At 40.9% G+C, this 25,852-nt stretch overlaps 1 protein-coding gene across 1 annotated transcript in view; it reads left to right on the forward strand.

Moving 5' to 3' along the window:
* itga8 (integrin, alpha 8) overlaps positions 1-14,293 on the forward strand; it is a 219,569-nt gene extending 205,276 nt beyond the window's left edge. Inside the window, exons 28-30 of the mRNA XM_072575823.1 lie at positions 3,839-3,940; positions 8,385-8,507; positions 12,801-14,293. Of these exons, the coding sequence (XP_072431924.1) occupies positions 3,839-3,940; positions 8,385-8,507; positions 12,801-12,887 (312 nt within the window). The 3' untranslated portion in view covers positions 12,888-14,293. The remainder of the gene's footprint in view (positions 1-3,838; positions 3,941-8,384; positions 8,508-12,800) is intronic.
* The last annotated feature ends 11,559 nt before the right edge of the window (positions 14,294-25,852 follow it).

Consider the following 25,852-nt stretch of genomic DNA (forward strand, 5'->3'; position numbering starts at 1 on the left):
ATCCCAAATTCAAATTATTTCCTTCCTTCATTAAGACTATTTTCAATCTCAATATCTCTCCAACTTAAGTTAACATTATTCACTTCAAATAATTATGCACCAAGTAATGTGACCTGCGTCAACAATTTCCAGTGCAGCTTCTGTTGCTCAGCCAACAATCACTGGGGAAGATTCAGCAGAAACCCGTTTACACAACTGAGTATGGGGTTCCATGTCTGCCAAGATGATGGCAACAGAGCAGAAAGCACAAGGAAATGCTGGCTTATTGTTTCCCCTGTGCTGAAAAATAGGTTGGAACAAAGTTAGGTGAGATGAGAATTTGAAACCATTATGATTCTTGTTTAAGGGAAAGTCTTAGTGGATATTAGTCTGGCGACCTTTTTATATTGGAGAGGGAAAACACTTTTCAAAACAGTTACAATTTACTGCGTAATCTGTGACAGAATCACCAATTATGTCCAAAGTGGAAACTCCACCCTACTGTCTTTGGTTAATTAATATTTTTATTACTTTGATGTAGAATTATGTAGAAACTATTGCATTGAAAATAAGGACGCACTCAATATTTCTGTACCATGTGTTTATTCTCATACAGACCTCCTCCTACACCATTAGCCTCTTGCACCCTGCCCCTTCTCCTTCATGTGTGCAACAGGCTTCCCTTTATGTGCCTCAGCTCCCAGCAACATTTCAATTCCATAACATGAGTCCACATATAAAGTCAGTCCATTTAGCATTGTTTCGCTTTTAAATTGGTTATTCATTAGAATCACAAATCTCAGTGAGCATTGCAAGGTTCATGATGTTGTTTCCAACAGTAAATTACCTGAGCTGATTGACACTATTTTAGCAGGGCCATAACCTTTCTCAGTCATGAGGCTGCTGCAAGCCTTTTGATTGCAGCCTGTCCCCATGCCATACCATTGCCCAAGGTCTTCACCAGGGAACGTCGGCCGAAGCCACTGCTGGCTAACTGGAACTTGGCAAGCTGCCACCTGACACCAAGGAATTTGGGAGTCCTCATCAATGAATCATAAAAAAAGCTCGCATCTGAGTGCATTGAATAATTGAGAAGGAAATGGAACACAACAGTAGGGAGGTTTTTGCTGAAACAATACAACACTGCAATACAGTGAACAGTTTTATCCCTTGTGTAAGGAAAGACATACTGACATTGGAAGCAATCCAAAGAACGTCCAGTGGGCTGATGCCAGATATGAAGGGACTGTCTTATGAGGAGAGGTTAGGTAACCTGGGCCTGTGCTCCTTGGAATTTATGAAAATGAGAGGTAACTTGAAACCTGTGGGATGCTTAGCAGACTTGACAAAGGAGGTGCAGAATGTTTGTTTCCCCTTTGCAGGAGACTCTCAGACCAGATGGCATATTCTCAGAGTAAGGGAGCAAACATTTAACACCGGTATGAGGAGGAATTTCTTCTCTCAGATGTTGTGCATTTGTGGAATGCTTTACACACAGAGGGCTTTTAAGTACGTTCAAGGCTGAGATAGACAGATTTTTAATCGGAGAGAATCAAGGGTTGTGTGGAAAAGACAGGCAAGTGAATTTGAGGGCACAGTGGCTCAGTGGTTAGCACTGTTGCCTCACAGCATCAGGGACCCAGGTTCAATTCCAGCCTTGGGCAATTGTCTATGTGGAATTTGCGCATTCTCCCCATGTCAGCGTGGGTTTCCTCTGGTTTACTCACACAATCCAAAGATGTGTAGGTTAGGTGCATTAGTCAGGGGCAAATGTATAGTAATAGGGTAGGGGAATGGGTTTGGGTGGGATTCTCTTCAGTGGGTCAGTGTGGATTTGATGGGCCAAAGGGCCTGTTTCCACGCTGAGGGATTATATGAATTCTATTATTCTATGATTATCAAATCAACCATAATCTCATTGAATGACAGATCAGACTCGATAGGCTGAATGGCCTAAGTTGAGTGAATGGGCAAGCATATGGCAGATGCAGTACAGTTGGTTACACTTCAGTGTGAAAAACAGAAAGGAAGAGTGTTATATAAATGGTTATCATTTAGAAGTGTGGATGAACAAAGGGGTTGAGATATCCTTGCACATCAATCAATAAAAGTAAACAGGTAGGTATAGCAAGCAATTAGGAAGACAAATGCGATATTGACCTTCACTGCAAAAGGAAAGTCAGAAATGGGGATGTTCACCAATGATTACACAATGCTTAGCACTATTCATGGCTTCTCAGACACTGAAGCAGTCCACATTCAAATGCAACAAGATCTGAACAATATCCAGTCTTGGGTTGGCAACTGGCAAGTGACATGCACACCACACAAATGCCAGGAAATTACTATCTTCAATAAGAGACTATCAGACCTACACCCTTGACATTCAATGGTGTTACCCTCACTGAATCCTTCATTATCAACATCCTAGAGCTACTACAGAAACTTATTAGGAATTGCCACATAAATGCAGTGGCTACAAAAGTAGGTCAGAAGCTAGGAATACTGCAGCGAGTAACTCACCTCCTGACTCCCCAAAGCACATGGACTGCATCTGTTCAAGAAGGAAGCTCACCACCACCCTCTCAAGGGCAACTAGGGATAGGCAATAAATGATTGCTCAGCCAGCCTCACCTATACCCAAAGAGTGCATAGAAATAATAAGCCATATAGGATAATAAGCCATATAGGAGCCATATAGGCATATAATAAGCCATATAGTGTGAAATATTTCAGGTATTTCACACCTGAAATACTGCATTCAGGTTTTGGTGTCCCTGTCTGAGAAACAATGTGCTTGCTATAGAGGGACAGTAGCACAGCTTCACGACATACCACTGATCTATAACTGGTCTATGAGTAGAGATTGGTTTGACTGGATTGGAGTTTAGAAGGTTGAGAGGTGATCTGATTGAAATGAATAAATATAAATGAGTAGATACAGGGAGCTTGGGGAATATTGAGCAAAGAGACACTGTCTGAGGAACATTTCGGGGGACTGAGATGATGGAAAATCTCTTCACTCAAAGGGTAGTGAACCAGTGGAACCTCTCCCATAAAAGGTTATGGAGGCCAAGTCACTGAATATGTTTAAGGCAGAGTTAGTTAAACTTCTGAATTTTAAAATAATAAAGGGCATGGTAATATGGCATCTACAAATTTTGTTAATTTATTTCTCTGTGCTTCATTACTGTACAAGTTTCTTACATGAAAAGATCTGTCTTATTCAACCACTATTCATTATAATCATGATGGAGGAAGTGAGTATTGCCTTTGTTGACATTTCAAAGAGGTCTTCCGTACAGAAGGAGAGAAACTCAGCAGTTTTTTTTATGCTTAATCAGTCAAAGGATATGACATATTTAGCTTGAAACCATAATAAACTATTAACTTCAATAAAAAACTCAAGTTCTAGAAGAAGCAACATACGCCACTACATTACCATGCTAAAAGCAAACTGATTTCAGAACATTTATTGTACTGACAGACCAGACAAGTAAATAAATATCTGGGTAAGCTGATGTTCCAATCTGATGTAATGACAGTGTAATATTTTGAATACAGTTGTTTTAAAAAATTGATTTTTGCCAATTTTATCCAGTAGTACCTCCACGTAGCGCAATCAAATTCAGTTATTTTGTTCTGAAGATAAATCATATTGGACCCAAAACATTAATTGTCTTTCTGTCTACACAGATGCTGCCGGACCTGCTGAGTTTCTCCAGTACATTCTGTTTTTATTTCAGTTCTTTTATTTACTGCTCCTTTTTGAAAAAAAAGAGAACCCAAGTACTTGGAATGATTGTTCTGATTCACTTGGTTAATATATGGTTCCTTTTTCTGCTGCTTTTCTTGACAGAGAAGAAACAGCCATTACTCTCTACAGTCTCTGGTGTCATTTGTTGTAAAGGAAATGGCATACAAAATCCAGCCAGAGGAATTACCCAGCACAAGTACTGTGGTAAGTGCCTTGAGGGAAAACTCATTTTATAAACATGAGACTTACACAGATAACATTAACCGGATGTATACAGTCTCAGGATCCAGAAAGAAATTACTTAGACACTACTTCCTCAAGATGACTGCTTCTTATCCATATGTACATTTGTTAACATAGCTTGAGCAGAAATTCTAATTCTCGTGAGATTGATCAGATTTATTGCTACAAAGTACAACTAAAACTTTGCACATTTAGTATTATTAAGTAATAATTATTATTTTAGTGTCAAATTTGTTAGAACTGAAATATGTTATGGATAACATCTTACATTTCTTTGGACATTTTTAAATTAATGTGCTGACATTAGAATGTCACGTGAATGATAGCGCAAAAGCCTGACTATTTGCTTTTCAACACGTTTTTACTGCTCTAGCTCACTCTGAGCTTTGTTTCTTTGAAATAATTTAAATTTTGATACAGTTAAGGATGTTCTTTTAAACTAACATTTCACATATTTCATTCCATTTGTTTCATTTCACAAACCCTGTTCTCTGGATACCAAATATATTACTTCACAAAGCTTGTTCTCAAGCTCCTAGTGATACAAAACGCCTCCACTACTCTGCATCTTGTGCGCAAATGAACTAAGTGGCACCAGAGTAACTCTCAGCAATAGATTCCTGTTGTATGTACTAATTAACCAGGATGCCTGGTTAATTAGACATTTAATAATAGCCTAATGTTAAGTCATGTCATTTCCTCCATCGCATTTGATAAGCAGACATACCGGACAATCTGAATTGTAAATCTCCTTGATGTACAGCTGGTGGTCTATTTATATAACTGTTTTGTTATTATAATAATAATAATAATATATTTAATATAATTAGAGTCATAGTCATAGAGTCATAGGGATGTACAGCATGGAAACAGACCCTTCAGTCCAACTCATCCATGCCAACCAGATAATCCATCCCAATCTAGTCCCACCTGCCAGCACCTGGCCCACATCCCTCCAAACCCTTCCTATTCATATACCCATCCAGATGCTGTTTAAATGTTGCAATTGTACCAGCCTCCAACACTTCCTCTGGCAGCTCATTCCATACATGTACCACCCTCTGAGTGAAAATGTTGCTCCTTAGGTCATTTTTATACCTTTCCCCTCTCACCCTAAGGGAAAGTGAGGACTGCAGATGCTGGAGATCAGAGCTGGAAATGTGTTGCTGGAAAAGTGCAGCAGGTCAGGCAGCATCCAAGAAGCAGGAGAATCGACGTTTCAGGCATGAGCCCTGGCTCATGAACTGAAATGTCGGTTCTCCTGCTCCTTGGATGATGCTTGACCTGTGCGCCTCTCACCCTAAATCTATGGCCTCTAGTTCTGTACTCCCCCAACCCAGGGAAAAGACTTTGGCTATTTACCTTATCCACGCCCTCATGATTTTATAAACCTCTGTAAGGTCACTCCTCAGCCTCCGACGCTCCAGGGAAAAACAGCCCTAACCTATTCAACCTCTCCCGATAGCTCAAATCCTCCAACCCTGGCAACATCCTTGCAAATCTTTTAGATAAGATTCCCTACAGTATGGAAACAGGCCCTTGGGCCCAACAAGTCCACATCAACCCTCTGAAGAGTAACCCACCCAGTCCCATTCCCCATATTTACCTCTGACTAATGCACCTAATACTATGGGCAATTTGCCATGGCCAATTCACCTGACCTGCATATCTTTGGATCGTGAGAGGAAATCGGAGCAAACACACAGAGACATGGGGAGAATGGGCAAACTCCACACAGACAGTCACTCAAGGCGTGAATTGATCCCTGCTGCTGTGAGACAGCAGTGCTAACCACTGAGCCACCATGCAGCCCTTTCAAGTTTCACAATATCTTTCGATAGGAAGGAGATCAGAATTGCAAGCAATATTCCAACAGTGGTCTAACCAATGTCCTGTACAGCCGCAACATGACCCCCCAACTCCTGTACTCAATACTTTGACCAATAAAGAAAAGCATACCAAACGCCTTCTTCACTATTCTATCTACCTGCAACTCCACTTTCAAGGAGCGAGGAAACTGCACTCCAAGGTCTCTTTGTTCAGCAACATTCCAATCACCATTACCATTAAGTGTATAAGTCCTGGTAAGATTTGCTTTCCCAAAATGCAGCACCTCACATTTATCTAAATTAAATTCCAAATGCCACTTCTCAGCCCATTGGCCCATCTGGTCAAGGTCCCGTTGTAATCTGAGGTAACCCTCTTCACTGTCCACTACACCTCCAATTTTGGTGTCATCAGCAAACTTACTAACTATACCTCTTATGCTCACATCCAAATCATTTATATAAATGATGAAAAATAGTGGACCCAGCACCGATCCTTGATTCACTCCACTGGTCACAGGTCTCCAGTCTGCAAAACGACCCTCCACCACCACCCTCTGTCAGTTTGAGCCAGTTTGTATCCAAATAGCTAGTTGTCCGTGTATTCTGTGAGATCTAATCTTGCTCACCAGTCTTCCATGGGGAATCATGTCGAATGCCTTACTGAAGTTCATATAGATCACATCTACCTCTCTGCCCTCATCAATCCTCTTTATTACTTCTTCAAAAAACTCAAACAAGTTTGTGAGACATGATTTCCCACGCATAAAGCCATGTTGACTATCCCTAATCAGTCCTTGCCGTTCCAAATACATGTACATCCTGTCCCTCAGGATTGCCTCCAGCAACTTGGCCACCACCGATGTCAGGCTCACTGGTCTATAGTTCCCTGGCTTGGCCTTACCATCCTTCTTAAACAGTGGCACCACGTAGGCCAAACTCCAATCTTCCAGCACCTCAACTGTGACTGTCAATGATACAAATATCTCAGTAAAAGGCCCAGCAATCACTTCCCTAGCTTCCCACAGAATTCTTGGGTACACCTGATCAGGTCCTGGGGATTTATCCACCTTTATGCATTCCAAGACATCCAGCACTTCCTCCTCTGTAATATGGTCATTCTTCAAGATGTTACCATCTATTTTCCTACATTCTATATCTTCCATGTCTTTTTCCACAGTAAATACTGATGCAAAATACTCATTTAGTGTCTGCTCCATCTCCTGCGGCTCCACACAAAGGCCGTCATGCTGATCTTTGAGGGGCTTTATTTTCTCCTTAGTTACCCTTTTGTTCTTAATATATTTGTAAAAACCCTTTGGATTCTCTTTAATTATATTTGCCAAAGCTATTTCATGTCCCCTTTTTGCCTTTCTGATTTCTCTCTTAGGTATACTCCTACTGTTTTTATACTCTTCTAACGATTCCCTCGATCTATCCTGTCTATACCTGACATATGCTTCCTTCTTTTTCTTAACCAAACGCTCAATTTCTTTAGTCATCCAGCATTCCTGATATCTGCCAGCCTTTCCTTTCACCCTAACAGGAATAAAGTTTCTCTGGACTCTCGTTATCTCATTTCTGAAAGCTTCCCGAAGTATATTAGTGCAGACCATTTATTTACAATTGGTCTCCTTATTGGATGTATAATAAAATTGCCCTTGCATTGCTGATTTAACCATTCTAAAAATAGTATTACCAGTCATGGGATGATCACAGGCCAGTCAGTTACAATGGATCACTTTCAGAAAAATGTACAAATACAGCTACATTAAGACCCACACCCCTGTCAACTCGTATTCCCTTCAAATCATGCAAACTTCATTCCAAGGCCGTTCATGTTCAATCCTGGCTGAATCGCACTTTCAGATCCCAAGTTCTCCTCGTTTTCTCTTGTATCTCCCAATCTCGATCAGGTTTATTCCTTTCTTCATATTTCTCCCTGGCCTATGGTGCAGCAAACCATGGTTATGGTTAACAGTGGTGTTCTCCTACATTCTCTATGAGTCACCATGGGAGATAAACTACTTGTATTTAACAATGAAGATTAAGGCATGCAATTAGCCTCAAGTGGCATAAAATTAAATCAACTGAAAGTCTCTCAATATTTTCATAATAATGACACTGTGCATATTTCTGGGATAGTAAGGAATCAATTAACAATCAACGAATTTCATAAGCAATGTTGATCAGACTTCAGACCAGTCTAGTCAGTAGCTTTAATCATGCCTAGTACGATACCTCTTGTAAAAAGACAAATGGTTTGCAGTATGAACTGATACTATGATAAATTGTCACTGATTTACTGAGACTGGCTGATCCACTTCATATTTCATTTTCTTCAAGTCTGATGTAGAATATTTCAGTTTGACATATTTAATCCCTTCCCAATGTTCTCAGATGTTGAACACAATGTCAATGTCAAAAAATGTAACTTGATATTGATTTGTGAATAACAACTTGGGCACAAATATGTTACACAAGCATATAGCTGCAGTAATTACAAGATGACATTCTATAGCAAACGGTTTACAGTAGTTTATGCTGAAACCTAATTTTCCATGTTTGTCTTACCCTAGATAAGGACTTCGGTGATTTGGGCCACACCTGATGCTTCACTTGCAATCCCCCTGTGGGTCATAATTCTAGCTGTACTGGTTGGTTTGCTAGTTCTGGCTATTTTGATCTTAGTCATGTGGAAGGTACGTTTTCAATTTCTCATTCCTCTACAATTGCACATCATGAGCAATCAGACTGCGCATTAATTAGAGAGAATTGTTAACCCATCAAATATCTGACAGAATTAATTATATTTTATAAACTATCATCTGCAATATATTAAGGGCAATATTTAATAATTTAAATAATTGCCAGTGTAACATTGGTGTGTCTACATGAATACCCTGTTTATGAGTTTACCAGAGTTAGTGATGCAGTGGAAGAAACCCACAGGAAACGTATCTGCAAAGTGTTAACTCCGGTCACTCATTCTGTGTTTTCATAGAAGTGGAAAAGATCTAATCCCTAAAACACTGAGCCAATCTAGATCTTAAAAAAAACATTACAGAAAGTTTCCTCTTCGAGGCACAAAAGGAATTGAGTTGGGCAGGAGAGAAATACAAGATGTGCTGAGAACTGAAAGAAAAAGAACAAAACAAACAAAAGAAAAAAATGGTGGCGAGAGTTTATGTTGGAATTGTTGAACTCAGTGTTGAGTCTAGAGGGCTGCGAAAGACCAGTTCAAGGTTTTGGTGATGTTCCTGAAGCTTATGTTGTGCCTCACTTGAACAGTGCGGTAGGTCAAGGACAGAAATCTCAGGAGGAGAGTAAGATAAAGGACTAAAACGACGGGCTATCTAAAGGTCGGGGTCATGCTTGCAGACAGATCCAAGGTGTTCCACAAAGCAGTCACCCAGTTTGCATCCAGCATAGAGAGGATAACATTGTGAGTAGGGTCTGCAGTAGGTTAGATTGAACAAAGTGCAGGTAAGTTAGTGTTTCAAATGGAAGAGGCATTTGGGTCCTTGATGAGGATGATGAGGAGGAGGACGGGGAGGTAAAAGGGCAAGTCTTACATTTCCTGCGTTCACATGGAAAGATGTTGTGGGAAGGGGTGGGATTTTGGGGGTGACCATGGAGTGGTCCAAGATACTCTGGAGGGAATGATCCTTCAGAATGCCAATAGGGTGTTAATGGTGGCTTCACATAACAGGAAGGGACAGAAATGGTGCAATGGATCAATTGAATACAAAGAATGATGGAGAAGAAGGTAAACTCTATTATGCTTCTGGGATTAGAGCAGAAATGCAAGAAATGGGGCAGACATGGTGAAGAGTCTGTGATCCTTAATTGGGAGGGAATCTTCAGCTGGAACTTACTTTTCAGTCTCCCTCACAAATGGAAACAATGTTCTAGTCCATCAAATGCTTTTATATTCTTAAGGACCTTGGTCAGATCACCTCTAAGCCATCTCCTTTTTAAAGAAAATGGCCCAATTTATTGAATCTTTCTTGATGTATAGAACCTCTCAGTGGGGTATCAACCTTTTTGTATATTCTTCAATGTCTCCATACCCCATTGTAACGTGGAGGTGAGAGTTCTGCACAACACATGTCAGACTAACCTTGTCTACAAGTTTAATGTAACTTCTACTTTATTGTCTGTTGCTATTACTACTGCTATGACACTGTCCTTTTAGAAATGAACACTTTGCTTGCTATCTTTATAACTTTACCATACTAATTAAATACTCTTGTTGACTTTGTTTTCTGTATCCCCAGATCTCTGACTCCCCTACCCATTCAGCCTCTTAATTTCCCAGATGTGTGTGGCTTCCTTATTCTTCCGACCTCCATTAATTAATTCACCAACTCCTGTTGGTTCATCAAGCTTATTAATGTCTGTCATTTTGCCGCACCAGCAGCACAAATTATTAAAAATGAAGGGTAGAATCTTCCAGGGAATCTGAATGTCAGGGGCTAAGGTATCTTTATGGCAGAGTCAGACAAGAATTCTGGTGAGGCTGATCTCGACATCAGAAGTTCTGAGCCCATCCTTGATGTTTTTGACAAGCAGCACAGTTAGTTTCTTCTGAGGCAGCAGCCAACTGTGGCAGTGAGATGTTCACCAGCTTGCGCTCCTACACTCTCTAAGTCTAACACTCCCATCAAGGTCAAAGAGTGTGGTGCTGGAAAAGCACAGCCAGTCAGGCAGCATCCAAGAACCAGGAGAATCGGCGTTTCGAGTATAAGCTGTTCATCAAGAAGGTGTCAGTGTCTGAACTGGGTAGCCTTGGTATTCTTGTCTTCAGAGGTTGAGGAGTGGAGCTGGTCAACTTACTGCGCAGGTGATGGGATAGTCCAGAGAGAAGGTTTTGCAGTCAGTGATTAGACATGTTTTAGAAGGAATGGCATTGACAGTGGGGTTACTCTGAGAGTTGTAATAGAATGGAGAGTGCTGGGACATGGATGTCTCGAAACTGCCACCAGAGCCACTCCAGTCAACTCCTGTGAGGGACAGGAACTTCTTTATGGTGGGTGAATTACCTAAGAGTGAAGACTCTCTCTGCCTTGTTATTGGCTGTGTTCTCCTGAAATAAGAGAAAAAGATGAATTGAGTAGCTGTTAGTCCTAGTGTAGGTGGTCAAAAATTGATGAGGTGACTGAGGAGGCTGCATGCAGTCCAGGCAGATTATTTGTTTAGGAGGTTCGGGAGGAGATAAGGTGAGTGACTGAAAATATGGTAAGCAATAGTGTGAGCAATAGAGCGAGAGTCTTGTTGGCAGTTGGGTGCAGCACCACAAAGAGAGTGAATGTAAGTGTCAGAGAGAAGATTATGCCACTTATCTTGGTACAACAGAGAAACTGTTCGACCTTCCCATGTTCTGCTGACTGTCAATCTACACCGTGGAGGTGGCACTGACCCGGGTGGCAATCTCAGACCCACACTACCAATGACTGTAATGTGGCCTTCTTGCCAATCCTCAAAGAAATGGATCGTCTCCTTTGCTCTACCCTCTTGGCCAGGAATTCTGGGACCCTGCTGGAGAATTAAGACACCCTCTCTGACACCTTCTGAAAATATCCTTGACCAAACCCTAATCCTAATCCTAACCCTAAACCAGTCCAACCTGTCCATGCCGACCAGATATCCCAGCCCAATCTAGTCCCACCTGCCAGCACCCGACCCATATCCCTCCAATTCATATACCAATACAGATGCCTTTTAAATGTTGCAATTGTACCAGCCTCCACCACTTCCTCTGGCAGCTCATTCCATACACGTACCACCCTCTGCATGAAAAGGTTGCCCCTTAGGTCTCTTTTATATCTTTTCCCTAAATCTATGCCCTTTAGTTCTGAACAAACCCATCTCAGGGAAGAGACTTTGTCTATTTATCCTATCCATGCCCCTCATAATTTTATAAACCTCTATAAGGTCATTCCTCAGCCTCCGACGCTCCAGGGAAAACAGCCCCAGCCTATTCAATCTCTCTATGTCTCAAATCCTCCAACCCTGGCAACATCCTTGTAAATCTTTTCTGAACCCTTTCAAGTTTCACAACATCCTTCCAGTAGAACAGAGACCAGAATTGCACACAATATTCCAAAAGTGGCCTAACCAATGTCCTGTACAGTCGCAACATGCCCTCCCAACTCCTGTACTCAATACTCTGACCAATAAAGGCAAGCATACCAAATGCCTTCTTCACTATCCTATCCAGCTGCTACTCCACTTTCAAGGAGCTATGAGCCTGCACTCCAAGGTCTCTTTGTTCAGCAACACTCCAATAACAATTCATATTGTATCCAAATTTTCTCACCTTTAACAATGATTTGAAAAATTCAGCTCATGGGGGTGATAAATTTATATATTGCTTACCTCTCCCTTAAACTCTCCCTTCCCTGAAATTCCTACCACCAAGAAATGATAACAGTAGTAAGTGAGAACATTTTCAACTTGACATTCACCTCAACTATCTCGAATTGTGCACACATCTCTATCCAGTAACGGCAGCTCAAAAATCACAGCTACTCATAACCAGTCTGCCACCTAATGGTTAGAGGCATCAGAGCCATTTCCCATAAGTTAAACTTTAAAACATTCTGTCAACTGTGACCGAATGAATTTAGACATGGAGTCTTGTGAAATATTGTCAATTTCACTTTCAGCTTCTTGACAATTTTAGTAGCAAACCAGAATGGTTTGGAAAGAATTAAACAATGGTAATTAAACAAAATAATGTGTAAAATGAAACATCATCATAAAGACTCTTTCTGAAATGTTTAATACACAGCTGTTGTGCATTATTGCATTGTAAGTTTGTCTTTGTTATGTACATTTAAACAATGATTAATTTCCTTGATGTTCAGAAAATATATCTGGCTGTGTCTAGACACTGAACCATAAACTAAAGTTTACAGTTCTTGTTACGTTGAGCCTTATCACTTTGTTGTGGTAAGAATTTATCATTTAATCTGGCATTGTTTCCATAGTTTGGTTTCTTTGATCGAGCCCGCCCACCTCAGGATGACATGACGGATCGAGAACAACTTCACCCAGAAAAGACTACGGATGCCTGAAGATTGACAATAGCTGCCTGAGTCCACTAACCAGCTACTCGAAAGATGTGTACACACCACTGAAAAATTACTTCCTTCTATTTGCTTTTGCAGAAGATGAAGAAGAAAGAAATGAACTTTGAGCAAACCAAATTAACAGCGAAAGTGCCATTATTGACTATGCAATCACCTTCAAGCTACTTTACAGTGAACGTTCTGCCAGGTTAACATTATAGAATGCCTTAATACTGTATTGCAGTACTGACTGGGATTGTTATTTTTCAGTTACACTGTTAATCTTGAAGTATACTTTTTAAGTGCAAGTGCTGTGCACTTTGTAAATTGGATAAAATTGTGTCTGATTTCAAACAATTAGATATAGTCTTCATCAGGGTAGCTAGAAACCTTGCAAACAGTATTAGTCTTATGAGTGCACTGTTTTAAATTGGCCCCACCATTTATCATGAATTAGGTATTGCCTTCCTTTTTGGGCAATTCATTTGAAATACAGATGGTTGTAAGGAGTTTGGCAGCTTGTAAAGCAATCATGAGTTGATTGTTATTTGTTGAGCTGTTAATTAAGATGGTATTAAAGGATAAGGGATTTTAGTGAAAGCCAAAGTAGTATCTGTGAGCAAATTATTTTCTTTTAAATCAACGAGAAGAAAATCTGAAAAACAATTTGAGCAAAAAGGAGGTAATTGCAACATGAATCATTAAATGTTGTCCTTCATTAGGTGGCTTTACCAAGGAATCTGCACTCAATCTCCAGACATTTTCATGGGATGCAATTTGAAGCATGATGTCACCCTACACTGGGAGTGGGAATAACAGATTTTTAAACGTGCAATATTTTCGATATGTATTTATATGTTTCTGAAGCATGTTTACACTGGGATTTAGCCATATATGGAATTTACATAAAGGTTTTTTTATCCGTTTTGTCTATGTTTTATGGTGGTAATAATCTTAGAACCAAACAGATTTTTTAGGAGGAATTTCATAACCTCTGTTCAGTAATCATCAATTACTTTTCATTTGTATCATAGTTTTTCACTTTACACAAGTTGCAGATATTTACAAAATTATTCCACTTCTGTATAAAAACTAAATTTATATGTTATGTACCACTCTGGAATATTTCCTATTTAAAAATATCCACTCTCACATTGGATTCAATTGTACGATGGACATATATTACAAATGTATAATTGTTTTAGTATGGCCAATAGCAAGAGGCTTTCATTAGACTTGACAATGCAGGATCACTTGTTACTGATGAGGTTGTAAATTTTTGTGAAGTTTGGAGCTAGGTATCCAATTCTCCTGATGTTCCAATTTAAAACTTACTTATATGTATATCTGATAAACCCATGTCATATACTTTTTTGTTATCCAAGTCCAATAAAACTGAACACTTAACACTGGACTGTCTGTTCACCTTAACTTCAGTATGAATATATTGTTGATGAAAAGCAGCGTGAGCTTCACTGTACACCTAGTCTACTAAGTACTTACAAATACTGTGGATTCTGCTCTGAAATGTTGAGCCCTTTCACCTTGGTGTGTCCAAGAATTTTGTTCGATACCTCTGACTGGATGCTCCTGTAGTCTTCACGGTGTCTCGAATTTCCAAATTTCTCTAGTCCTTTTTTTATCATTCTGGTATTCCTCTCTGCTCTATGGTCACTATTATTGTTTTATTTGTCAGGGGCATGCACAGAACAGGCTAGGTGGGGAACGTTATGCATCAATGTGGATCAATGACCTAGGCAACAAATTTTACACAGATCCTGGGATATTCCAAGTGCTGCCAAATCACGCTGGTGACCATGATAATCATATTGTCATAAGGTTATAGTCATACAGCACAGAAATAACTTCCAAATTACTCATTCCAACTTGTCCATGCCAACCAGGTTTCCCAAACTATAGTAGTCCCATTTGCCTGAAAGGTCCTCCAAACCTTTCGTATACATATAACTGTCTTTTGAATGTTGTAACTATCCCTGTACCTACCACTTTCTCTGGTAATTCATTCCATACATACACCATCCTCTGTGTGAAAAAGTCACTCCACAGGTCCCTTTTAGATCTTTCCCTTCTCACCTTAAACCTACGTCCTCTAGTTTTGAACTCTGCTACCCTAGTGAAGAGACCTTGGCTATTCACCTTATCTATGCCCTTCATAATTTTATAAACCTCTATAAGGTCATCCTTCAACCTCCTACACTCCAGGGAAAAAAATCTCAACCTATCCAGACTCTCTTGATAACTCAAACACTCCAGTCATGGTACCATCCTTGTAAATCTTTTCTGCATCCTCTCCAATCTAGAAATATCCTTCCTATAGCAGGGCAACCAGAACTGTACATAGTATTCCAAAAGTGGCCTCACAAATGACCTGTTCAGGTGCAACATGACGTCCCAACTCCGATACTCAATCCTCTGACCGACGAAGGCAGGCGTGCCAAACATTTCCTGTACCACATGTGACCTCATTTTCAAGGAACTATGTACCTGAACTGCTCGGTCTCTGTTCAACAACGCACCTCAGGACCCTACCATTAACTGTGTAAGGATTGTCCTGCCCTGGTTTGACTTACCAAAATGCAACACCTCGCAGTTATCTATCACTCCTCAGCCCTTTGGCCCAGCTGATCAAGATCCCATTGTACTCTGAGATAACCTTCTTCACTGTCCACTGTACCACCAAGTTTGGTGTCTTCCACAACTGTACTCATTTAAGGTCAGCAAAGTGGTTCAGTGGTTAGCACTACTGCCTTACAGCACCTGGGACCCGGGTTCGATTCCAGCCTCGGGCGATTGTCTGTGTGGAGTTTGCCCATTCTCCCAGTGTCTGCGGGAGTTTCCTCCAGGTGCTCCAGTTTTCCTCCCACAATCCAAAGATCTGCAGATTAGGTGAATCGGCCAACTTAAATTACCGATAGTGTTCAGGGATGTGTAGGTTAGGTGCATTAATAAAGGGGAATTGTAGAGTAATAGGGTAGGATAATGGGTCTGGGTGAGTCAGTGTGGACTTGTTGAGCCAAAGAGCCTGTTTCCACATTGTAGGAATTCTAATTCTAATAACCAAGCTTCCTATGTTCTCATCCAATTTGTTTATATAAATGACAAACAACACTGAACCTTGTGGAACACTGCTGCTCACAGGCCTTCAGGCTGAAGATCAATCTTCTACCACTACCCTCTGTCTCCCATCATGAAGCCAATTTTGAATCCAATTAAAAGCAAATTACTATGGATGCAGGAATCTGTCAAAGGGTCAGTTAGACTCGAAACATCAGCTCTTTTCTTTCCTTACAGATGCTGTCAGACCTGCTGAGATTTCTCTTTTGGTTTGAATCCAATTGGCTAGTTCTCCCTGGATCCCATGTTATCTAACCTTACTAACCATTCTATCATGTGGAACCTTGTCGAAAGCCTTGCTAAACTCCATGTAGATAACATCTACTGCTGTGCCCTCATCTATCTTCTTGGTCATGTACTCAAAGAACTAAATAAAATTTGTGAGACACAATTTCCCATGCTGACCATCCCTAATCAGTCCTTGCCTCTTCAAATGCATATAAATCCTGTCTCTCAGAATTCCTTCCAACAATCTACCCACCACTGATGTCAGGCTCACCAGACCATAGTTCCCTGGTGTTTCCTTAAATAAAGGTACAATATTCACCACCCTCCAGTCTTCTGGAGCCTCTTATTGTTGTCGATGATACAAATATCTCTGCTAGGGACTCCACAATTTCTTCCCTAGCTTCTCACAATGTCCTGGGATATGCTTGATCAGATTCTGATGATTTATCTATCTTTATGCATTTTAGAAACACCTGAGTTGAAAATTGCAGGACTGGTCATAGCCCCTTGTGTGAGTAATGACCAACCTGACCTGATGAGGAACTCTAATGAAATGGGTAATAATTAGTTTTGACCTCCAAACTAAAGTCAAAACCTTGAAACTCTTCAGGTTCTTCTGCAATTAGAAAAATGTATTAATTATATTTTAATTTGAAGAGAATAATCAGATTAAATAAAGTTACTTGGTAGACCAATTGTTAATAGCATCCATGTATCCAGATGAAAAAGACTTTGAATCTATTCTACTTTTAGGTTCACTCACATACCTCATGAATGAGAGGCACTCGACCTAAATTTCTGTTACATGTTAACTACATGTATCCAGAAAGGTATATCTAGAGAACATTGCAGTACTGAAGGATTCCAGAAGGAATGTCCAAAAGAAAATTTGAAATATTTTAAGAAGTAAAAACTAAATCTATTTCAATTTGTTTTTACAGTAAGGTCATGGAATATAAAATAGAGGCCAGCATCCCATTGGCCTTCTCTATCACCTGCTGAACTTGTATGCTAGCTTTTTGTAAATTATGCATGAGTAATAATAAATGTACTGTAGCCTTCTCTATCATATTAAACTCCTCTATTCTTTCTGCTAAACTGCATAACCTTACGTTTTCCCACATCATATCCCATCTGCTGAACTTTTTGCCCACTTGCCTAACAGTTTAATATTACTTTGCAAACTCTATGTCATCCTCACCTTTGTTTTTCTACCTATTGTTTATGGTGTCTGCAAACTTGTCTATAGTATATTCACTTTCCTCATTCAAGTTCTTAATATATATTGTAAATAAAATTGTGGCCCCAGTGGTGGAAAGTGCTGTGTTGATTGCTTTGGGATTTTAAATCTGCATTTTTTTGGAAGAAGAGATTAACTGAAACACAAGAGCAAATGGAAGTCAGTGTCAATATAATGAAGTAATGTAAGCGAGAAAAGTTAAGGTAAAGCAAGTAAAGTTAGCATAAGGGAAGTAAATTAATAATATTTTTATATAAGCTTTTTTAAAAAAAGGCAGGGAGTAACTAAGAGGCTTGAGGGACGTTATGCCATAGAGCCTCTATCAGTGATGTGCTCCTACTGTTACAATGTGGCAAATTAGTGAAGTTTCAGTCATCCCTGGTGACTGTGTGCAAAAGGTGTGTCCTGCTATAGTGACTGGCTAACTACATTTTGGAGCTGGGACTGCGAGTGAATTCACTGTGGAGCACCTGCGATGCAGAGCATCTCATGGGTTGGACATTCAGTGGTCACACAAACAAGTGATGATTAAACAGACAGAAAGAGTATGGGTGGCCACCAGGCAGAGTAAAGGAAGACAGACAGTACAGAAATCCCCTGACGCCATCACCCTTTCCAATAGATATGTCATTTTGAATACTGTTGGGGGAAATGATTGTGCAGGAGAAAGCAGTGGCGTCAAACTTCATGGTCTCTTAGGGAGGTTTCCTGAATAGTGGAGAGGAAAAACAGTAGGACTATAATGGTAAACCTTCAATTGTATATGGTACAGACTGACATTTTTGTGCCTCCAAAATGGTATGTTGTCTCCCCAGTGCAAAGGTCAGGGATGTCAGTGAACAGCTACAAGGCATTCTGAAGGGGGAGTGCAAACAGACAGGGATCGTGGCACATAGCACTACCACAGATATAGGTAGAAAAAAGGATGAGTTCTTGCAAGTAGAATTTAGGGATCTAGAGAGTAGTTTAAAAACAGGACCCAAAAGGCAGTAATCTGGATGACTTCTGGTGCCATGTGCTAGAGAGTGTAGAAATAGGAGGTTAATCTGGATGAATGTGTGGCTGGAGAGATGGTACAGGAGGGAGGGATTTCTGCAATTTTGGACCATTTTGGGACCTGTGTAAGGCACCTGAACTGGAATGGGATCAGCATCTTTCTAGGGAGATTTGGTCATGCTGTTGGGGAGGTTTTACACTAAACTGGCAGAGGGTAGGATCCAGACAGAATGTTCAGCAGGGGGAGATGAATGGCCACAATCAGAAGAGACAGCAAGAGAGTCAAAGGCTACAAATTATACGTACATTTAACACACAAGGGAGTTTGAGAAGGTTGGGGGGTATTTTAATACAGTAAGTCTGACAAACAAGGCAAATGAGTTGAAAGCACTAAATTAAATGATGTCATTGCTGTCTCTGAGACATGGTTGAGAGAGGGGCAGGATCGGCAGCTTGATATTCCACGACATGGGGTCTTCAGGCAAGACAGGGAAGGAGGTAAAGGAGGAGGGCGTGTTACACTATTGATCAGGGAATCAATTAAGGAGGGATGGCATCTTTAAATAAAAGCCATATAGGTACAAGTTAACAACCAAAAAGAGCAATCATATTGCTGAGAGTGTACTATAGGCCCTTTAACAGTCTGAGAAGAATAGTATAGCGATATGTTGGCAGATTTCAGGAAGTGTATGAGTAAAAGGGTAGGAACAGATAGGGGATTTCAACTTCTCCAACATTAATTGAGGTAGTCATAGTGTGAAAGGCATAGTGGGAGCAAAATTCTTAAAATGCAAATCGCTTTTTAAACTAGTATATAGAAGGCCTTACAAGGCAGGAGATGGTCTTGGACTTAGTTTTAGGTCATGAAATCAGGCAAGTGGCTGAAGTATTAGTGGGGAAGCATTTTGCAGATGGCGATCATCACCCCATTAGATTCAAGATTGTGATGGAACCGGACAAGATGGGTCTGAATTCAAATTTCTAAAATGGGCAAAGGCCACATTTCATAAGATCAGATATGATTTGGGAGCGGATACTTTTAGGCAAATCTATATCAGAGCAGTAGGACACATCCAAGAAAGAAACAGGGAGAATAGAGGGCTAACATGTTCCAAAAAATATAAAGGGTGTCATCAACAAATTCAGCAAACCATGGATGTTAAGGATAAAGAGAAAAAGGAAGGCATTTGACAGATATCAAGGACTCAAAACAGCAGAAGATCTAGAAGTGTACAAAGTGTGCGAGGGGAAACTTTAAAAGAAAATTAGAAGAGCAAAAAAGGGGTATGAAAGAATAATGGCTGAAAAAACAATGATAAACCTAAAGTCATTTTTTAAAGTACATTAAAAGGATAACTAGGGAAGCAGTAGGACTCATTAATCAACTCAGTGGTAATTTGTGTGTGGAGCCTGAGGATGTCAGTACGGCTCTAAATGACTATCTTATGTTAGTGTTCACATGTGAGAGGACGATGATGGAAATCAGGGAGAAGGATTGTGATATACCTGAAGAAATTAGCGAAGACAGAGAGGAGGTCTTGAGTGATCTGGTAGGCTCAAAAGTAGTCAAATTTCTAGGGCTGGATGACAAATAACTCAGGTTGTTAAGTGAGGCAAGGGAGGAAATAGTAGGGGTGCTGGCAATAATTTTTATTTCCTATCTGACCACAGGAGAGCTTCCAGGGCACTGGAGGACAGCCAATGTGGTATCATTATTCAAGAAGGAGCAAGGGATAAACCAGGAAACCTGTAGTTTCCAGGCCAGTCAATCAGTGGTAGGGAAACTATTGGAAACAATTATACTGGGTAATCCAAGGATTCTGGGTAACCCATGCTAGAGGATGGGAAAATTTGTGGCTGTAAGAGCTGCTCCTTTTTTGAGATATTTTCAGTGTTGGAGCTGATTTCCTCGAATTCAAGGAACTGTAATTATAGTATTATAAACTGATGCATTGTGCTGGAACTTTGGGTAAAGAAGATCAAAACAATGGTACTTTAAATAGGACAAAGAGAGACAAAGATAGTGATCACATAGGAAGTGATTCAAACAGAGCAGTAAATCTGCACAGCTGTCTGGCCTGGCAATAACCTGTGTAGCTAACTGCAATATGTAGGGGCACAGACAGTCATTTCTGCGGCCGAGAGCAAGACATCAGAATGGTGTGTTGCCTCCTTGGAGCCAGGATCAAGGATATCTCAGAGAGGATGTCAAAAATTCTCAGAGGGGAGCCAGACCAGCTGGAGGTCATTGTACACATCAGAATTAACAACATAGGAAGGAAAAAGAACAAAGTTCTGAGGAGACAATACAGGAAGTTAGGAAGGAATTTAAAAAATAGGTCCTCCAGGGTAGTCATATCTGGATTACTCTTGGTGCCACAAACTAGTGAGGGTAAGACTAGGACGATAAAGCAGATGAAAGCATGGCTGAGGAGTTGGTGCTAAAGAAGGTGCAAAGTTGACCTACTCTTGGGAAATAAGGCAGGGCGGGTGACTGAGGTGTCAATGACACCTTTGGGGCCAGTGACCATAATTCTATGCGTTTTAAAATAATGATGGAAAAGGATAAACAGAATCTAAAAGGTAAAGTTCCAAATTGGAGGAAGGCTAATTTTGATGGTATTAGGCAAGAACTTAGTGGGAGGCACGTAGCACAGTGGCTAGCACTGCTGCCTCGCAGCGGCAGAGACCCGGGTTCAATTCCCGTCTCAGGCGACTTTCTGTGTGGAGTTTGCACATTCTCCCCGTATCTGCGGGGGTTTCCTCCGTGTGCTCCGGTTTCCTCCCACAATCCAAAAATGTGCAGGTTAGATGAATTGGCCATGCTAAATTGCCCGTAGTGTTAGGTGAAGGGATAAATGTAGGAGAATGGGTCTGTGTGAGCTTCAGCTGGTCGGTGTGGACTTGTTGGGCCGAAGGGCCTGTTTCCACACTGTAAGTAATCTAATCTAATCAACTTTCAAAAGTTGGTTGGGGATGGATGTTTGCAGATAAAGGGACAGCTGGAAAATCAGAAGACTTCAAAAATGAGATAACAAGAGTCCAGAGATAGTATGTTCCTGTTAGGGTGAAGAGCAAGGCTGGTTGGTGTAGGGAATGCTGGATGACCAGAGAAATTGAGGTTTTGGTAAAGAATAAGAAGACCGCATATATCGGGTACTGACAGCAGAGTGAATCCCTAGAACAGTATAAAGGCAATAGGAGTATACTTAAGAGGAAAATCAGGAGGGTAAAAAGGGGACATGAGATAGATTTGGCAGACAGGGTGAATGAGAATCCAAAGGGATTCTACAAATACATTAAGGACAATAAGGTAACTAGGGAGAGAATAGGTCCCCTTAAAGATCAGCAAGGCAGACTGTGTGGAACTGCAGGAGGTGGGGGAGATAATAAACTAGCATTTTGCATCAGTGTTTACAGTGGAGAAGAATATGGAAAATAGAGAATGTGGGAAAATAAACACCAACATCTTGAAAATGTCCACATTACAGAGGAGGAAGTACTTGATGCATAAAGATGGATAAATCATCAGGACCTGATCAGGTGTACCCTAAAACTCTATAAGAAGGTAGGGAAATGATTGTTGGGTCCCTTGCTGAGATATTTATATCATTGTTGTGGTTCTGTTCGCCGAGCTGGGAATTTATCTTGCAAATGTTTCGTCCCCTGTCTAGGTGACATCCTCAGTGCTTGGGAGCCTCTTGTGAAGCGCTTCTGTGCTGTTTCCTCCAGCATTTATAGTGGCCTGTCTCTGCCGCTTCCGGTTGTCAGTTCGAGCTGTCCGCTGTAGTGGCCGGTATATTGGGTCCAGGTCGATGTGTTTGTTGATAGAGTCTGTGGATGAGTGCCATAAGTGGATGAGGCACTCATCCACAGACTCTATCAACAAACACATCGACCTGGACCCAATATACCGGCCACTACAGCGGACAGCTCGAACTGACAACCAGAAGCGGCAGAGACAGGCCACTATAAATGCCGGAGGAAACAGCACAGAAGCGCTTCACAGGAGGTTCCCAAGCACTGAGGATGTCACCTAGACAGGGGACGAAACATTTGCAAGATAAATTCCCAGCTCGGCGAACAGAACCACAACAACGAGCACCCGAGCTACAAATCTTCTCCCAAACTTTGAATATTTATATCATCGATAGCCACAGGTGAGGTGCTAGAAGACTTGAGGTTGGCTATCATGGTGCCACTAATTAAAAAGGTAGTAAGGAAAAGCAAGGGAACTTTAGACCAGTGAGCTTGACATCAGGGGTGGGCAAGTTGTTGGAGGGAACCCTGAGGGATAGGATTTACATGCATTTGGAAATCGTGTCTCAGTAACTTGAGGTTTTTGAAGAGGATGATGAGGGCAGAGCAGTGGATGTGATCTATGTGGACTTCACTAAGGCCTTCAACAAGGTTCCTCATGGGAGACTGGTTAGCAAGGTTAGGTCATGCAGAATAAAGGAAGAACTAGTCATTTGGATACAAAACTTGCTCAAAGGTAGAAGACAGAGGATGATGGTGAAGGTTTGCTTTTCAGGTTGGAGGCCTGTGACCAGTGGTGTGTCACAAGGAGTGATGCTGAGTCCACTGCTTTTTTGTCATTTTATGACTTGGATGTGAACATAGGAGGGATAGTTAGTAAATTTGCGGTTGACACCAAAATTGGAGGTGTGTTGGCCAGCGAAAAAGGTTACTACTGAGTATAATGGGATCTTGATCAGATGGGCCAATGGGCTGAGGAATGGCAGATGGAGTTTAATTTAGATAAATGTGAGATGCTGCATCTTAGTAAGGCAAATCAGGGCAGGACTTATACATTTAATGGTCAGGTCCTGGGGAGTGTTGCTGAACAAAGAGACCTTGGAGTGCAGGTTCAAAGTTCTTTGAGAGTGGAGTTGCACGTATATAGGATAGTGAAGAAGGCATTTAGTATGCATTCCTTTATTGGTCGGAGTATTGATTATAGGTAAAAACAATGACTGCAGATGCTGAAAACAAATACTGGATTAGTGGTGCTGGAAGAGCACAGCAGTTCAGGCAGCATCCAACGAGCAGTGAAATCGACGTTTCAGGCAAAAGCCCCGAAAGTGCTGGAAGAGCACAGCAGTTCAGGCAGCATCCAACGAGCAGCGAAATCGACGTTTCGGGCAAAAGCCCCAAAGGGCTTTTGCCCGAAATGTCGATTTCGCTGCTCGTTGGATGCTGCCTGAACTGCTGTGCTCTTCCAGCACCACTAACCCAGTATTGATTATAGGTGTTGAGAGGTCATGTTGCAGCTGTACAGGACATTAGTTAGTCCAATTTTGGAATATCATGTGCAATTCTGGCTTCCCTCCTATCAGAAGGATATTGTGAAACTTGAAAGGGTTCAGAAATGATTTAGAAGGATGTTGCCAGGGTTGGAGGGTTTGAGCTATAGGAAGAGATTGAATAGACTAGGGTTATTTTCCTTGGAGCTTTGGAGGCTGAGGGGTGATTTTATAGAGGTTTATAAAATCATGAGGGGCGTGGATAGGATAAATAGACAAGGTCTTTTCCATGGAGTGGAGAGTCCAAAGTGAGACGGCATAGGTTTAAGGTGAGGGGAAAGATTTAAAATAGATCTGTGGGGCAACTTTTCCATGCAGAGGGTGGTGTGTGTATGGAATGAACTGCCAGAGAAAGTGGGGGAAGCTAGTAAAATTACAGTATTTGAAAGGCATCTGGATGGGTATATGAATAGGAAAGGTGTAGAGACAAATGGGCCAAATGCTGGCAAATGGGACTAGATTAATTTAGGATATCTGGTCGGCATGGATGAGTCGGACCAAACAATCAGTTTCCATGCTGTACATCTCTATGACTCTATGACTCTGTGCACTTGGAGAGATAGGGATTAATCAAGTACAGAGCATGGTTTTGTTAAGAGGAAGCCAAGTCTGACCAACTTAATTAACTTCTTTGGAGAGGGAACCAAATATGTAGATGAGGACAATGTTTTTGATGTAGTCTACACTTCTGATAAGATCCTGCATGGGAGGCTGATAGAGCCCATATGATCCGGGAAATTTGGCTAACTGAATCTAGAATTGGCTGCGTTTCAGGAATTTGAGGATAATGTTCAAGGAGCACTTTTATGATAGGAAGCCTGTGTCCAGTGGGATTCCACAGGGATCAGTATTGGAAGCCTTAATGTTGATCATATATATATATATATATCAAACATATATAAGTAAGCGGATTGGTCAGTAGGTTTGCAGATAATATGAAAATTGGTGGGATGGTAAATAGTGAGGAGGATAGGCTTTAGTGTACAGGAGGGTATAGATGAGCTGATCAGTGGAAAATGGAATTCAATCCAAATAAGTGAGAATGATGCCCTTTGGCAGAACAAACAAAGCAAGGGAATATGTGATGAACGGTAGGACCCTGGGAAGCACCAAGGATCAGAGGAACCTTGGTATACATATCAATACATGTAGATAAAGTGGTTAAAAAGGTTTATGGATACATGCATTTATTAGCTGAAGCACAGCATTTAAAAGCAGAAAAGTTATGCTGGGAACTATATAAAAAGTTGGCGAGGCCACATCTTGAGTATTGTGTGCTGTTCTGGAATCCACATTACAGGAGGGATGTGATTGCACTGAGGAGTGTGTAGATGGAATTTACCAGAATGTTGCCTGGGCTGGAGAGTTTTAGTTTTAAAGAGAGACTGGATTGATTGGGATTGTTTTTCTGGAGCAGAGAGACTGAGTGTGTTATAATTGAGGTGTATAAAATCATGAGGGGCATAGACGATGTAGACAGGAGGGAGCTTTTCTCCTTGGTGGAAGGATCAATGACCAGTGGCATATATTTAAGTTAAGGAGTAGGAGGTTTAGAGAAGATGGCAATTTTTTTTTCACTCAGAGGGTGGTGGGAATCTGGAGCTCACTGCCTGTAAGATGGTAGAGGCAGAAACCCTCATAACATATAAAATGTGCACTTGTGATGTGAAGACATACAAGGCTAGGGGCCAAGTGCTGGCAGATGGGATTGGAGTAGTTGGGGTGGTTGTTTTTGACTGGCCCAGACTCAATGGGCCTTTTCCTGTTCTGTAGACCTCTATGACATTATGATACCAATTCCTGTGGAACTCCACTAGTTACAAGTTGACATCCTGAAAATGCCCCTCTTCAGACTTGATTGATGGGTCTGATGAAAAGAAATGGGAATTTTACTCCTACATTCCAATCAAGAACTAAACTGGTGAGACAGCCAATTGGCATTTAACTTTTAGCAACATATTTCTCAGTGAGAGTTTTAAGATACTTTATAAACTGTGACTTTTTCATAGATATTTCCTAATGTCCATACTACAGAGTATTTTTGCTATTGGCACAAGGATAGCACT

Source organism: Chiloscyllium punctatum, chromosome 8 (assembly GCF_047496795.1).
Source record: "Chiloscyllium punctatum isolate Juve2018m chromosome 8, sChiPun1.3, whole genome shotgun sequence".
NCBI lineage: Eukaryota > Metazoa > Chordata > Chondrichthyes > Orectolobiformes > Hemiscylliidae > Chiloscyllium > Chiloscyllium punctatum.